Source organism: Protopterus annectens, chromosome 6.part0, assembly GCF_019279795.1.
Source record: "Protopterus annectens isolate FY-2018-M chromosome 6.part0, PAN1.0, whole genome shotgun sequence".
Taxonomy (NCBI): domain Eukaryota; kingdom Metazoa; phylum Chordata; order Ceratodontiformes; family Protopteridae; genus Protopterus; species Protopterus annectens.
In genome coordinates this window covers 1,561,307,632-1,561,325,530 of record NC_056737.1, presented here as the reverse complement: position 1 = coordinate 1,561,325,530, position 17,899 = coordinate 1,561,307,632, and the positions used below count along the sequence as shown (strand labels likewise).

The 17,899-nt window shown below is 40.5% G+C and overlaps 1 protein-coding gene across 2 annotated transcripts in view; it reads right to left on the bottom strand.

Moving 5' to 3' along the window:
• OSBPL11 (oxysterol binding protein like 11) overlaps positions 1-17,899 on the bottom strand; it is a 1,295,440-nt gene that overhangs the window by 277,946 nt on the left and 999,595 nt on the right. For both annotated transcript variants that reach the window (XM_044075008.1, XM_044075009.1), the window contains exon 9: positions 252-729. In XM_044075008.1, coding sequence (XP_043930943.1) covers positions 252-729 — 478 coding nt within the window. The remainder of the gene's footprint in view (positions 1-251; positions 730-17,899) is intronic.

The following is a 17,899-nucleotide window of genomic DNA, read 5'->3' as shown; positions in this document are numbered from 1 at the left end:
TGATGGCCAAATGACGAGGCTTCAAGCAAAACCCAATATGTAATGCATGATCTTAAGAAGATGTGAAGTGGAACAGACTGCCTAGAACGTGCAGTCCTGTTATGACCTGCAATTCCACATATGTGATGCAATGAAGATAATCTAATCAAAACAGCACTTATTTCTGATAAAACTCTTCCATTATTTAATGATGCACATCTAAACAATTGCATCTCAAATCTAAGACTAAACCATCAAGTATACAAACTTACCTTCTCCAACCATGGATACTCCTATAGACATTCCCATGAATTTGCTTTTAGTCCATACATGTGCATTCACACAAATTCTCCTCTCTGCACATTCTGCATAAAAACCAGAAACAGGTGGATGATGCGACAACTGTTCTGCAACAAATCTAACAGTGTAGTAGTCTGATGGGGCCTTGCCTTCTGACTCCTCAGGAGGAGCAGTTTTTTGTGAAGTAGAATTGTTGCAGAGTCTATGGTCCTTTGGTACTTGCCATGAGCAGTGAAAAGTTTCCCCAATTATTGGGTTGTAAGGTTTTTTAGCTATAGCTCCTTTACGTCCTTCGTGGAATGAAGTAAGGTAATATTCAACGAAACGTATCATTCTGTCTTCTGGGGTACTTCCATTCGTGATCGTAATGAAGAGGTCAGGGTGGGACATGAAGTCTGCATACATTTCTAGTAATGATCGCTTCTCCAGAATAAATGTAGGAAGAACCACCTGTAACAAAGTAAAACGTGCTGGTGAAAGCATGAAAGCCAAAATACAATGCAGAGTTTTTACTCTAATTTTGTATCAAAATTACATTTATAGCTGGGGAATTTAGTAGAGTTATTGTGGCTGAAAGATCATCTTACAATCTTCTTTCTGAAAAAATAATTTTTATAAAACTTATGTAAGTGAAAAGGGGATAATTTAATGCTGGATTATATTTGAACTTGGTCAGAAATTACTCAAAGCATGAAAAGTTGCCAAACATCTCATACCATACTGCCATACGGTTACATCGAACAGAGGAACACATGCTATGAATACTGTCAGGGCCTCCACCCCATCCCCAAAAAAATAATTAAAAACTCTTGCCAGTGCTTCCATAAAATAAAAATACAGCTTTCTAAAAATAAAATACACAATTTTCCCTAATGGAAAGTCTGTACTTTGTTAATTATACTCTACAATACTTCCAAACTTTTAAGAAATTTCTTGGCATCATATTATTCAAAATGTATTCAAATATATGTGTGGTATACAATACACTGATGAGGAACCTGACAGAAGAAAAGGACATACTGAAATGCATTCTGCTGTCATGAGTATTTTATTTTAGCTTAACTTCAAGGGAAGAGCTTTACTTACAGTGTTTACTGTGAAGGTAGACTCTGATCTTTTTCACTTTCAACCCTAGCTGAGTAAAACATACCCATACATAATGCATGCACACTGTAATTAATCAGTGTGAAAAATACACTCCATATTCATGTAATTCTTACTACTGTATCTTCAGGTAAGACTTGTCAAAGCACATTAGTGACCATCACATACCAAGACTCTGTCGTTACAAAGTATATCTCATGCACACATCTACTTAGTAAATGTTACTGAGCAACACATGAACTAACAAAGGAATTTACTTGGATTCATCTTTAACATGGTTATTGTTAAGTTTTGCTGTAGTCTGGGAACCACATGATACATAAATCTTGACCAGTGAGGGGTTTAGTGGCATAAACTAGGAAGGAGAAGATGATAAAGTATATCTCATACTGCTTGTTTATCTCACCCTGCCTTCAGTAAAGAGACAGAAGTGCACTCCCCCTGTTTGTTCTGATACCAAACTATCATTAAATTTTCCAAACTCACTCTGATTGTACCTAATTTCCCAAGGCTTCTCATGACATTAAAAGTCAGTAGCGCTGAAATCACCTGTAACACGCTGATGTGCAACTGCTTCTTAAAGGTGCTCCACATTCCTTAGATAAAAGTTGCCCTGAACTGGTCTACCAAATCTGCAAGGGCCATATCCACTACAAGGGCCTGCAATGGAGCAAATGGGAAGCTGACCTCTAGCATGGTGAAAAATTCACCAGTCCACCAAGTGGCAGCAAGGATCTGATACAAGATGCAACTATTTCCTCACTCATGTTTTTTTTAATAGGTCAGTCCCACTAGGCACAATGCATTTTCAGGTGGATACCGGAGGTGGTACTCACCTGACTTAGAGGTGATTTGGCCAAAACTATTACACAATACAATACAGGGTGGTGGGATGAGTATTAAGTTATTAATCCAGATGAATACAATGCATCTTTAAACCTGCACTACATTAAAGCAGCAGATGCAAAAATAAAATGAGCATGTACTGAAAAATAGTTTGTGAGTGAACTATAAAAATGCTGGTATTGTATAAGAGTTAGCACAAATAAAAGATTGTACAACATCTGAAATTAGGAAGCACAACAGCATTTAGAAAGTTAATCTGCAATATGAGACTAAGAATATCAACATCTTTACTTTACATTATGTATTATTATTATCATTGTCTGTTGTATTAATTAAGTGGAGCTTTTCTCCCCGGGCCTCCGCTGTAAATGGACCTCGTCCAGTCGGACCACCCCGGTTAACAATTGTAAAATAAATAAAAAAAATGAATCGAGAGTGAGACAATGCATTAGTAACAATCATAAAAACTGAATGAAATTATAGAGAGATGCCATGGAGCAGATTGTTCTCGATTATCTCACAAGTGGCCAACTAATCAACACTGAAGTTAAATACAAATGTGTCCAAAAAAGGCAAGCTTTAGCTAAAGCATGTTAAATTAAAGAAATCCTTAAGCGTGTTTTTCTAACATGCTGTAGAATAAAGACGTTTTTGGAAGAACATTGTAAATGAAAATCTGCAAACTGAAATATTCAAAGGAACCAAAGTGCTATACTATACATTATAGATATTATAAGGGACTGGGTATAGTACAGGTTTAAAGAACTGAGAAAAAATATGTTGCATATGGGTAATTTGGACAGGTAGGTGCACAGAAGTACAAGTAACAATGTCTGGGATAAGACAAGATACAAAGACCATATTAAAAAATGTTCATTAAGGGACTGAATATATGAAAAAGACCCTAAATATTGTATGGGTGTGAGAAGTTATCAAGCCAGAAAAACAAAGTATTTATTTTGTATTTAAAGCCTAGTACTTTAATAAAACATTCCCTAGTCTTTTCAGTAAGTGGCATGGTATCCCTTACCCCTCCCTTGGTTAGCACCATTTCCGGCAATTGAGACATCCGTGTTTAAAGTCTCATCCAAAAGTATGCAACTGCTCAGAGGAACACAGCACCCAATTATGATGGACTACAAAGTCAACAATGGAAATGTGTCAAGTATCTGGTGTGGTAATACAACCCTTGCCTATAAATCTCAGTATCAAAGGCAACTGTGCAATCTTGAGAACCACTGACACTGATATGACATGACAGGTCTGCAATCACTATTGGACCATTCATTGGACAACCCTCACATAAAGGCATGCCAAAAGGACAGCGAAAACCATAGCCGTCAGTCTCATTAGGCACAAAATGACTAAGTGTGGATCCCTTGCTGGTGATGTCACCCAATAGGTCAAATCTCTGATCTTTGTTGTCAGCTGCAAGGAACTGGCTCCGTAAGGGTGGTCCTGGCCAGTAATCAGGAATTCTGAAGGTAATCTACATAGCCAACCTCACAGATGGATCACAGAAAGGCAATATCACCTGATACTTACGTGGACATCTCTGCCTGTGTCGAAGCGTTTGTCTTCTCAGGACCTGGAAAACAATGGTTAAAGGCAGGTAGGCACATCCTGCTGTACATACCTGACAACTCTTTGCCCCCCACTTTTTTTATTAATATTCTAATTGAGCTGCTCAAAAAGGGCATCACCCATGAAAGAAATCAAATATGGTGCTGTGCGCAGCTCCTCATGGAAGTAGAAGAGCCATAACAAAGCCACCCTTTGCAGGCACGTGTTTGCAACTGCAGCCCTTGCTAATGCATCAGTGCAGTCAAAGGTGTAGAGGGCGACATGGAAACTCCACCATGGAAACTGAATTGATCTAATTAATAAGGGAGCTTTGTGCATTACCTGATCCAGTAAAAGTTGGACAGGTACTTATGGAATGAAGGCTCAACACATTTGAGAATGTCTCTTTCAAAATATGCCCAAGGCTTTGGAATGTTTGCCAGTGAAGGTGTGTTGGAGCCCCTGGGCTCTAAGAAAGTTAGCCTTAGTATGTTTAGACACTGGTAGGGTGGAAGAAGAGGAGGGCTGCAGGACGAAAGCTCAGGATCTGGGTGCATTCAGGCTCAAAAAGGAGCACCTTTGAACAGGCATTAATGGGGTGGGGTGGTAAGGGACAAAAGAGTACAAAACACCAGTACACGGGGAATGTAATAAGATATAAGGTGGTTTTTCAAAAGACAAGCCATGCAGAACACAGACAGATGAAAAGAAGGGCAGGATCCCTGACCACCTCGTCTGCCAGAGATGAGTTAGAGGGTAAGGGCCAGGCCCTTCACCAGTTAGTTCTAACAGACCTGCAACCAGATGGTAAGGGCAGAGGAAAGTACAAATAGCTCCTAATGTGTGGGGAAATACACAAAACAAGTGGTACTTAAGAATAAGAGGCCTGCATCAGGCCTTGCACTGACAAAGAGATATTACTAAATACTATTTCTTTCAGTTTTCTTTTAGCCATTTCCCAATAAATGTAAACCAAGACTTTGGCTGTCTAATACCACAGTAAAGACGATGGAAGGCCCACTGAGCACAGGAAAGTCTGTGGAGAGCCTGCTCTAACTTTATCAATGAACAAATATGCATTTAAGGGAAAGTGAAAAATGGATACCTAGAAAAAGTTCAACCTTAGTCTCACACTCTGGTAAATGAAGAGTATTCTCTCAGCAAGGCAACAAGAGAGACATATGGGAAGAACAGTGCCACTCACTCCCACTGAGCAGTTGCATACTTTTGGATGAGACTTTAAACACGGATGTCTCAATTGCCGGAAATGGTGCTAACCAAGGGAGGTGTAAGGGATACCATGCCACTTACTGAAAAGACTAGGGAATGTTTTATTAAAGTACTAGGCTTTAAATACAAAATAAATACTTTGTTGCTTCAAAGCCAAGAGTGACTGCTATGAAATTGCATCTCCAATCATAGCCACAGCCATCCAAAGATGGCTGGGAAGTTAATACCTTAATAAATGGACAGATCATATTCAAGGGATTCCACCCCTTTAGTGAACTTAGATGGTGATGTCTGGCCTTTTATTCCTTTACCTTTATTTTATTCTAATCAAATTTTAATTTATTTTAATTTATCTTTTGTTGAATGGATTAGTTCCACTAGGCTAGTGGCCTCTTTTCAGGGGAGACCTGAGGTAGAACTTATACTACAAGGGGAAATTTGGTCAGGAGATTGGGGAACTTCCCCTACTCATTTCAACAGGTGCCATTGCATCCTTTTACATCTGACTGACCAACTCAGTGGATGGGACCTTTACTTAATATCTCATCCAAAAGACAATACACTCAGGGGTGCAGCACCCCCCACCCCTTATGTTACAGCAACTGATCAACCTGGTGTGGGAAATGAACCCACACCCTCTGGCACCAAAGGCGAGTGTGCCACCTTTCGTACCACTGACAGTACACCTACACCTTACAGCCATCTGGCTCTTTGGAGGAATGATTGTCCAGCCAGTCTCTATGCTGGACTGTCTCCACTACTTTCAACCTCTGAGCACAAGGAAACCAACTCCTTAAGTTTCTGGGCTGAAGCTGTACAACTTTCTGAGCTGCTCAACATCATGCTCTAAGCACAGGTAAAATAGCAGCACCAGGAATGTTGCTTAGTGATCTGGGGACTGCAGAAATACTTAAAGGATCTTGGTTCTTGAGCAGCAAATAGGCAAACATTCCAGTGATGCAGGTTACCATAAGAACTGAACTGTAAAAATGGCTAGAAATTAACTGAGATCATGGCATAGGATGTGCACCCTCATGCCAGCACAAGGACACACCGGCATGCATGCATACAAGGGGGGCACATGTAATAAACATAGAGGCAGCCGAAAAATGGCAGCCAAAATAAGTACAAAGAGTTCACTCAATTAAAAGTACCTATAAATTAAAATCAAGTTTGCTTTAATGGAGAGAGACTAATAGTGATGGCAACTTCTGCCATTTTAGGACAGTCCCATGTTTTTCTTCACTACTGGTGGATCCAACTGCATTTGTTTCCATGCTGGAGGGACAATAAAGAACAGCAAAGCGAAATGGATATACACTTAATGTTGAAAGTATGCAACAAGGAGCATCACCAACACTCCTGAAAAGTACTGTCCTTTTAGAATCTGCAGAACCTAATCCTATCAGCACAAAGACAAGTATCAGTTAGTATTAGTGGCTTAAACCCTTCACTTAGCCATCGCTGTTCAAATAGAAAGATAAAGCCCTAACAGTAGCCTAGGTGAGCCAGGTTACATTAGAAGCCTGGAAGCTGGAGAAGCTGATAAGGCAGGGAAGATAAGGCTATGCCTTCTTGCCTCTTTGCAGTGGGAGGAGTGGTTGCTTTTTTCCAGGCACACTTTCCGTGATGGAATCTCCTGAGCACACAGTGGATCAAACAAAGGTGTTGTCACAAGGGGGCAGGGTCAATAAGTGCATAACATGTGAAAGCATGGGTGAACCTCACAGCAATCCATTACATGCATACACCTTGATCATCATTAGCATGCTCACAGAGGAAAATAAGGCCTAAAACCCCAGCATTAATGAGGAATCACATATCTGGCAACCCAGACTACGGTCACTACGGAACAAATGGATTGAAGGATTTTATTTTTGACTAGGTCATGAATCGGTCTTTGGGATGGGCCAGAAGAGCACTGTTACAAAAAAAAAAAAAAAGACTCAACCGTATACCAGGATGTCACCAATACATCATAAATAACACACACTGGGCAGTTACTATTAACGGACCATAATCTCCAAAATGAAATGATCATCTGAATATAGAAAACTGATAACAGTTTTGCAAAAGATCTGTACTGAAATGAAGCCAGTGAAAATTCCTAATAGTAGTTGGTGAAGTTTACAACAGTCAGTCTGTACTAGGACTGGACAAGAAACAAAAAATAGCAGTGTTGTGATGATGGAATAAGCAAATGAGGACAACTGAGGAGTATTTCAGTGTCCAAAAATAGGTATGACCAGGGCCGGTGTTAGCATTTTGGGGGCTCCCAGCAAATGTCAAGTTGGGGCCCCCTAGGCACTTCCAGTCTACGTATCACCCTATCGCTGATGCCCTTCCTAAGCCACCTTTTAGTTCATGCTGCAAAATGACTGACCTGTAGCTACAATGCTCTTAATTACAAAAGGCCTGTGTGTACACCTTCACAAAGGGACATTTACAGTTTCTGGAATTTAGTTGTACCAATGACACATTGCAGGAACTCTATGTGCAGGTCTGGACTTAGATGAAATGGTGTCCTAGGCCTACTGTTTCAGCCACCCAACACACACACACACACACACACACACACACACACACACACACACTATACCCTTCAATCTTCTCCCGATTAGCCCTCCCCCCATCGTGGGCTTCCCATGCTATGCACGTTACTCTTTTCTTCCTTTTCTCAAATTTTGCTTTACTCATCAACTTTTTCAAGAGGCCACATCTTCCTATATGCTCTGAAGTGCATTTTCATTTTCTTTACTTTTTACACAACCTTTTCATCCAGTGATGGTTTGAACCGAAATTTTGATTAAGGAAAGAAATTGTGTTGCTGTTTAGCTTTTATTTTCCTTGGATCCCTTCAACACACCTTTCCTGACCAAGTAAGTACAGTATTAACCATTTAGGAAACAATTTAATTAAGCCAGAGCCACAAGAAGCCATTGGGTTATGCATGTTCTGAAATACATTTAGACCATTTTCCCAACTTTTTAATCCAGGTTGTTCCAAAGACTTAATGTTCAAAGATGACAAAATAGTAACTCACAATAAACTAATAAGCTAATTGTTTTCTGAATGTACATGTCCTACCTTGGAAATGTCTTCCTCCCTCTTCTTTCGGCTTTTCCTGGTTAGGGGTCACCACAGCGGATCACCTGTCCGCTCATGATAGGCAGTGGAGTTTTACAGTGTCGAATTGCCAGCCCGGCGCCCAACCTTCCACATAAGGCACGCACGCATGCATGCACTCACGCCTAGGGCCAATTTAGAGTGTCCAATCAACGTACAACATGTCTTTGGGATGTGGGAGGAAACCGGAGCACCCGGAGGAAACCCACACAACCACAGGGAGGACATGCAGACTCTGAACAGAAGGCACCCCAGCCAAGGATAGAACCAGAGAACCTCTTGCTGTGAGGCGGCAACGCAAACTGCTGCACCACCGTGGCCGCCTGAAATGCCTTCCTCACTAACCCCCCAAAAAAGATAGCTTATGCATCCCTCTGGTGTTAGACTGGGATGAAGGCAGAGGTTCATATTTCCACAGTCATGTATTTCAAATGACTGCTGACATACATATACATTGCATGCCTCCTCGTTCCTCAACCCCAACTATCAAGGGCAGCTACCTGCATACATGCCTGAAGTGTAATTGTGAGGAAAGTGAAAGAAATAACAACTTTGTTGCTCCTAGACAGTACACTGCCCCTGTACAAACTATAGTAACCTTCTTTGTATACCTTTGAGGTCTGTCAGAAAAGTAAAATAAAAGAATGAACACACTGTCCTCACCCCAAACACAAGCTATAATAACCTCATGTGTACACCTCTAAGGGTTGACTGTAATGATAATTAAAAAAGTAATATCCACACTGTCCACCACCCCCCCCCCCACACACACACACACACACACAACCTACAGCCATTTTCTGTAGGCGCACATCTGCGTAGAGCTGGTTTTAGAATGGGTGTAGTTGAGGGCAGAGGCCATTATCAGATTTATCCTAACAGGGTCATAGCAACCCCCTGTTCAGCTTAAAGAGCATAATCAAAAAAATAATATTTTTCCTCCTCATTTTCCCCAACCAGCAACAGCTTTTGTGGGGCCCCCAGACAGTCCAGGATGACTAAGGGATCCCCATGTTTCCATTTATACAGTCTGGGGAGTGGGGGCTCCCAGACTCTTAGAAGATGTAAGTGTCTGAATGTTCTGTGATATATTTTATTAATTAATTTTGAACCATAATTACTTGTTAGATGCATTTTAACAGATACCATAAGAATAATGTCTGTGTCCTGGCATTACTGGGTGTGTGCACAGCTGAAAATCACTGATATTTTACACACACACACACACACACACACACACACACACACACACACACACACATAAGCACAAGCACACATAAGCACAAGCCATAGCAATACTAGCTCTGTACTTATTTCAGCAAATAGCAGTACACTGTGCAACAATGGTATTGTCACACCAGATCAGTGACTGCCATTTAGCAGTCGGCAAACAGCAACACAGGTAAGTCACTTTTATTTACCTTCCCTGATTTTTCTCATAAATTTGCTCTATCCTTTATAAAAACTTTGGTTTGCTTGTAAATCATTCAGGATTACAGGCAGTCAATAATCAGAGTTTTATACTTGTTTGTCCAAAAAATGAAAGGTGTTGAAAAAGGTGTTGTACTAGTAACTTTTTAATTGAATTAGTTTAATATTTGGAACATGTTCATGATTTATGAGCCTTTATTCTGCTATTATAGGTATTGCAATGAATTATTCTGCAAAGTTGAAAGTTGCAGTAGCTGGTGTTCTGCCAGTGTTTATAAAACTCCCTGAAAAAGAAAACCATCCCAGAAGATCCGAAGCATCAGCTTTTCTTAAAAATCCAAGATTTGCACTGACAGTTACTCTGGGCTGCTGACCTCTCTAGTGCTTTCCTTGCTTATGTTCATTATCAGCTTTATCCTAACAGGGTCATATCACAGACCTGTTCAGGTTAAAGAGCGTAATCAGGAAATTAATACTTTTTTTTCTCCTCATTTTTCCCCAATCAGCAGCAGCTTTTGTGGGGCCCCCCACACACAGTCAAGGATGACTAAACTGCCCCCTTGCAGCCACAAGTATTGCAAGTACCTAAAGCTGGCTGTAGTGTTAGTTTTAGTGGTCTGAATGTCCACTAGCAAAGTTTAACTAAGCCAGGGGTACTGTGTCAGTGATACAATATTTAATGGAATTGTGAAGCATGTTGCTTGATAAAACACTGTTACTATAACCAGAGATATCTTTGAATGTTAAAGGAGCTATAAATATGAGTTATTACCCATCTGGTTTATTACGTACACAAGACTGTTTTACTAGCTTTTGTTGGTTTGACAGACCTGTTGCAAAATATCAGGTTAAGGCAACCTGGTGTGGTTGGGGGCCCCTCCTAGGAGCAGGGGGTCCCCAGAGACCGCAGGGTTCGCTGGTGCCTAAAGCCGGCTATGGGTATGACGTTCTGTAACAAGATTCCTAAATGTTAGTGTAAAATTGTACTTATGAAAGCATAAGAAATGGATTTTCAACCCCTCTTTTATAGAGACATAGACCACCTGAAGGATGAAACCAGGGTCCCACATCCAGAACAAGATGTAGCACATGAGATTGGACACAGGTCTGTTTGTTCAAGAACAAGAAAATCTTCCTAATTTCTGAAAAGAGCATGAATGTAACCAGTAAAACTGTGGCAGAGGAGTTGCAGTAGAAAGACTGTGAACACCTGCGAAGTGTTAAAATAAAGTGACAACTCTAAGGGTCACTAATCCTTTGCACTACTAGATGCTATATAAATGCACTCCCTAGCCCAATATAAACACATTTGACATGAGAATCCCAGGAGAAAGGGAAACAGTCCTTAAGCAGTTCAGTCAGTTATGACATTCTAAAGACTTAAAGTTTCAAGAGCAGAAGGAGTTTAAGAATGTCCACCAGCTTCAGGTTAATGGGAATGGATGCCCACTGAAGACCCAGAATATGCAGACTGGTTAGCATAGCCTTAGATGCATATGCTAACATGAAGCCCTACAACTATGACACATAACTGGCAGGGACAAAAAAACAAAATGGACATAGAAAAACTGGCCAGCATTCATGTTCTGTTTTCCTGCAAAAAGGCTATATAGCCTGGAGAGGAGGCATGCATGGCCTCTGCGACATAAGGGATTGTGAGGCAGAAAAGGGTCATCTTTTAATTGAGTATGGCTTTAAGGAAGACCAAAGTAAAAGTCACTTCAAAGTTTGCACATTACGGATACTGTTGCTACCAATAACATCTACTTGATAAATACACCGGAGTCTACAAAAGCCCAAAGATGTTTATCTTAAAAATGGAAAAGCTTCTCCTTATAGCTGTCCCACACCAGCCATGTGTGAGGCACAATGACAATTTCATACCCTCAAGCATCTCTGCCTTTAAAACAGCAAACCAAAATCTGCTTCTTCAAAACCAGGATAAGACAACAGATCCACCTTCCTGAAAGACATACAAAAGATGAAAAATGTAATTCCTGACCAGTGACTTTAAAACACATGAGCATTCTGTCACCTTCACACATCTAAATAAAGTGATCACTTTAAACTGCAAAAATGAGCTGTTATGTTCACAAACTAAATATCCTGTTATAATGCAGCAGGAAGATACAAAATAATTTACTAAAATGGATATCCTTTTTAATTATGTTTCTTAATTACCTGAAATACTTTATGAGATGACCAGTCAGTTGTACCAGACAATCCATAATACTTCAGCACACATGAATGTCTGAGTCCTAACACTGGTGTTCTAAGCCCACTTTGTAGCAAAGGCCATTTGTTTGCTGAACTACATGCAGCTGCTCTGAGCTATACAGGGAAACAGCATACACTGCCTTGGATAGTGTCTTCTTAGCAGTACTATCACAGTTAGCAGTAGTTGGACAGTATTTTTCCTCATCTTTGTTCTCACAGAGCCAGACATGCAAAGGCATCACATTGGCCAATGACTATCCAAAGTCCATTAAATTCATGCCAAACTACTGGACCACACAAGCATCCTACAAGGCACAATGGCACTAAGGAAGCAACAGCAAACCTCCCAAGATATTAAAATATTTTACGGAAACAATGAAACCTAGCCATCCTGACCAATCCTTTAGTAATAAAAGCCATGCTCCAGAATCCAAATAAACAACACAGGCAAACTGTTGCACCCTTATGGAGCAGAAAGCTATGTTCAGCCTAGGGGTGGAGAATAGTGTGCACTAATCTTGCCTGTACTGACTGCTGAAGTGGCTTCTATAGGCAAAACCTTTTTCCAATTCTGGTTATGTATTTTTTTAATAATGTTTTATGATGCAGGTCAATTGCACCAGTCTGACAACTCTTCTCTTTAGCATACAACATTACAGCCGTTATTAAAAGATGTCAGCATACCATCTAACACTTAAATTTTAGATGATGTCAATGTGCTGAGCACTACAAGCTTTATATTTGAAGCGCTTTACTCTTATCAATCAGACTATTTAGTCTGCTAACAGACATGTGTGGGTAGCAGGAAGACTGACAGGCAGATTACATACGGCTTCCTCTGCAATGACAGTACTGAAAACTGTTACTCCTACAACCACTAAAACTGTCAGGACAGTCACCAACAGTGTCACCATTAATGAAATCAAATACTAATGATATCGGGAAAGATATCAAGGCAGAAAAGACATGTCAGTTGACAGGCAAGTTATTCAGCACGTTACATTACTATACAGAAACGTACTACTAATTATTTTAAAAATGAATGCTGCAAGTCACAATTTCACATTTGAAGAGATCTTTCGTCATAACTGCCAAACTATCAAGTACAAGACCTACCTATGAAACTGCAGTGCACTCTCCCCAACTCTGGTTATTTAAAAGAATATTTGCAATATTTATCACTACATCTTGTCGTAAATTGATTTTCCACTTCACCAAGTAAAAATTGGGTTAAAATGCACCTGCCAAGAGTACAATAGTAAAAATCAAGGCACTTTCTATAGTATCTGAGAGGAAAAACAATACGTTAAACTTTGATTTCCAAACTGCAAACACAAAACCTTTTACATAGCTGTTTGACATCTAATGTCATGTCTTGCCTGCTGCATTTCCTGCTCTCTCTAATACTAAGTGCTCCCAAAAGCTTCCGTTCAGGCCTAGCTTTGTAGAGCACTGAACTGAAGTCCTGACAAATTCCAGTTAAAAGCTGCACTGTATTCTGTTGTTTAAGTGGTCTACCTCTTAGAACTAAATCATGTTTTTCTTTCTTTTTTTTTTTTGTTTAGTGGTGAGAGAATGGATAGTCAGGCTAGTTTTGACTGAATGGAGTTAGTTTACACGTGTATTTGTTACTGGCTGCGAGTTCTGAAAGTTTTTTTTGAGTCCTTGGAAGTTTTTAATCCATCTGCTGCTGGTTTCCAGTGGTTCCAACCCATTTGCTGCTAGCTTCTCAGCCGTGCAAAAACTGGATCATTGATTTTCTTTACTTATCAGTTTTAACCTATTTTTAGCAGTTCTTATTTGTTTCTAGTTCTTTTTGCCATCAGTTTTATTTGATCATTGTCCTCATCCACACCCTATAACAACTGGGTTAAGTGCTTTAAGCTGTTATTTTGACAAACTCCAGTTAAAAGCTGCACTGAACTTTGCTGTGCAAGTAATGTAGCGGGTAAAATTAAATCTTCCTGTTTAGTTCTGGTGAGGTGAGAGTCTCGAACTACTTTAAGAGCTTTAACAGGAATTAAGGGTTTGTGCCCACTTGCTCACTCTGGGGGAGGAATGGGGATCTGTGCTGGGTAAGAGCGTACTCACTGTGACATGTTAGGGAAAGAGACTGGGCCATGGGGTACCAATAAGTATCCATGAAGGCAGATCATGGCCTTGGTAGAGGCTGACTATGGCCTTATACTGTCCCTTTGCACTCTCCTTGAGGGTAAGGTCACAGACACACAAGCATGTCACCACAGAGGTGGGGGTGTTCATTTTGCAGGCTAGACCCCAGATCCCAACGATGAGCTGGGAACTGGCACTGAGACATACAGCATAAAATGTTGCCTGCCTGCAGTGTGACACTATCAAGTCAACCTGATCCTCGCCCCTAGAGGCTAAAGCAAAATGAAAAGACCAACTAGATTGCTGGGAAAGTAAAACTAATAGTCAGAGGGAGACAGAATAAACACCAACAAATTCTTCAGTTATAACAGGAAGTAAAGTATTAACATCTAATAATGCACTAAACTAATCCATAATAATAGAACACATTCCAATTTCAAGGACACAGCCAATACACTAGAAAGCAAATTTGGTGCAAGCTTTACTGCATCTACCCACAATGGTGCCCCCACTATCCATGAAAATGTAGTTTCCCTGTCAAATGCACAGAACAATACTTCTAAGGGACAATACAATATACCAGGCTGCATTCTCATTGATGTCAGGTATGCACTATCAGTCTCTACTTAATGTGTGCTGCCTCAGCCTATCCACAAGGTTTAAGCTGACAAATAGCTGTTACCCCTTCTTTAAAAAAGGCTGCCCTGTATGGACCCTGATAATTACAAGCCCATCAGTCTCACTGGCTTTAAATGTAAAGCCAATGAAAAGTACCAAAGCAGATGTCATTAAAGGGGACACAAGCAACAAAACTGATCTAGACACCAATCAGTTTGGTTTTGTGAAGGGCAGGTCCTGTCTACTGAACTTAGTAAGTTTCCTTGAAGAGGTTAGTTACAGAAGCTGTGGAGAGTGGTCACTCTGCAGACTGTTTATCTTGACTTCTCAAGGCTTTTGAGAGCAGTTCCCATGCTGATATCACTGAAAACTTTAACAAACTTAAATGTAACCCATATGTTATCTATTGGGCTGCTAGTTAGCTAGGCAACAGAGCTCAGAGTTGTGAACGTTGCTGGTACCCTCTCTAAACATAAAAATGTACTAAGTGGGATACCACAGGGATTAAGCCTGTGCCCTTCTCAGTTTAGCATTTATTTTGCCACTACCCAAGCTAACATCCCAGAACTGTGGCTGACTAAGTTTGTTGAGCAAGCTTTGCACTCTTTTCTGCTTGTCCACTGATATTAACAGTGTCAGCAAGGGATGAAATATACATATACCTGAAGAACCAAAAATGGTCTCTAGCTAAATGCAAAAAAGTGCAGTGCTGTAGCATTGAATAAAAAAAGCTGCTCCAACCACATACAATATAAATGGTATTCTTCTTCAGACAGACAGTTGAAAGAGACCTGGGTATTTATGAGGACAACTCTCTCTCATTTAATCATGTTTGTACCATACTCAGGAAATCCTGTTTGCCCCAATTCATTTCCAAAGAAATATCCTCAAGATCCAAAGTCATCCTACAGCTATACTCTTCCTTTATCAGACCCATCACTGAATAAAATGCCCCCTTTGCTATACACATATCCAAACATATTGCTCAAATGGAAAGGTCCCAAAGATTTATAGTGAAGAAAATTAAAGATCTTAAATCCTTCAACTATTCAGATGCTTAGCACAATTCTCCCATTACTCATTAGCCTATGACAAAGGTGACCTACGGCTCGACTTTCATGCCATGAACGATCCAGTCCCATCTGAATTCCCATTTCTTTACAAAACCAGTGGCACTGTAAGCATCTGCACAAGCCACCTACCAACAAATAAACAAAACATCCTGGAGATATAGGTTACTAACTTGATATATTTCCAGCTTAAAGAATTAAGTTACCACTGCAGGTCAGACAAAGTACTTTAGTTACGTTTGGGCTAGTCTTGCTAACTGGAAGGGTAGACACAAATTTACACCAGGGTTATCATGTATAGGCCTGTTCGATTAAGTACTTAAAAATGGCATCAAGTACATAAAAATTTGTATACGTCTATGAGTGTTAAAGTCCTTATGATTACTTTCCTAGTATTGTTCCTGTTTACAGAACAAGGCAGATGTAAGTTGCTCTGAAAAATACTCTAGAAACTAAGATATGAACAGAATGGTTCTTTTATTATGATGTCAATTTAAAAACATAGGTCACTCAGACCAATATGACTTCCTAGTGGTCACTCTTTTAGCTTCTTTATCATTTATCTAACATATGAAGAAAATAATTGGCTATGTGGTTATCAGTGTGATATCTTCCAGAATGCGAGCTTGAAGCTCTTGAGATCTGGAGGTAGTAGTTTTCCACAGGGATGAATGAAATGCCTGAAAATGAATGGGAAGGACCACTGGGCCCTCTCTAGTCATACTGATTAAAAGGGACGAGTCAAACTTAACTTACCTAGTCTAGAACTGCATTTTGCTCTTTATAGTCTTACTTTTAAAAGCACTTGACCTTGAAACTGCTGAAACTGGGCTTCCCAGAGACAGTCTGATATGTTTATTCATTTCTAGTTTGGTTCTAGTGGGACAAATAGGAGCCCAGGGTTCCAGGAGATCTGGTAATGCCACTGTAGGAATGCTTGATAACTTCAGTGATCACAGGTGGGATGTGGTCTATGAGTTGCTTATGCTGGTCTCCATCTCATCACAACACCACTGGATTTTTGCAACTGGCATTTGGAACGGGAAGCACAGAAGGGAACATGTTCGACAGTAACTTCAATATGGTCTCTGCACTAAGATGGCAAAAAACAAAGTAAACTAGGAGTCTAAATAAGATTCCTCAACACAGGATAACCACAAGGCATTCTACAGTTACATCCATAACCTAAAAGGAAAGCTCCATTTGTGCCGGACTGGTAGTTAATGACACCACATATACTGAGCCTGTGGACATAGCTAACCTGTTGGCTGACAGGTTCTGTGAAAACTTCACTCCCCTGTCCCCGCCACATGTACCCCATGACATCCCTACCACCTGTCCCCTACCTTGTGTCTCTAAAGAGCAGGTCATAAATGCCCTCTCCAGGGCCAAAAACACAGCATCTATGGGACATGATAACATCCCAGGCTGGGTCCTACATGGGCTCCAACATGAATTTGCAGCACCACTGGGTACTCTTTTCAATCTGTCTAAGCACCAGCTTCACACCAGCTGAATGGAAAACAGCCACGGTTATTCCCTTGCACAAAGGTGGTGCTTCCACTGACCCCAGGAACTACAGACCTATTACCCTGACTAGCCTTATGTACAAGGCCATGAAGCGAATCATTATGGACCTTATCAACAAAGATATGGGTAATCTGCAACCACTTGACCCTACTCAGTTTGGATTTGTCAAAGGGAGATCATGCCGGTTAAACCTGGTGGACTTCTTCAAGACAGTCAGCAAGGCCCTGGATAAAGGGAATTTGTGCATACAGCCTAGCTGGACTTAGCCAAGGCATTTGACACCATCCCCCCACTCAGGCATCATTGACAAACTCGCCCAACTTGGCAACAACCCTTATATCATTACATAGGTCGTTAACTGGCTCACTGAAAGAACTCATATAGTCAAATTAGGGGAATCCACCTCCAACAGCAGACTTGTAACCAGTGGTGTTCCACAGGGATCAGTCCTGGGTACCTCTACTGTTTGGAATTTTCTGAAGTACAAGCAAATACTAAATATCTCTGGCTGACAACGTTTGTTGATGGCTGCAAACTGGGAGCAGTCATAGATTCTTCAAATGATGTCAACATCCTACAAGAGGGTCTTACACTAACAAATGACTGCTGTCCAAGTCACGGGCTTAAACTCAATGCAAAAAAATGTATTGTCATTCCTTTCAGTAAAAGCGATGTTCCTGCTAAGTACCACATCAATAGCAATACCATAAGTATGCACTCAGTGGTGAGAGACCTGGGCACACAGGTTGACAGCAACCATACCTTTGACCACC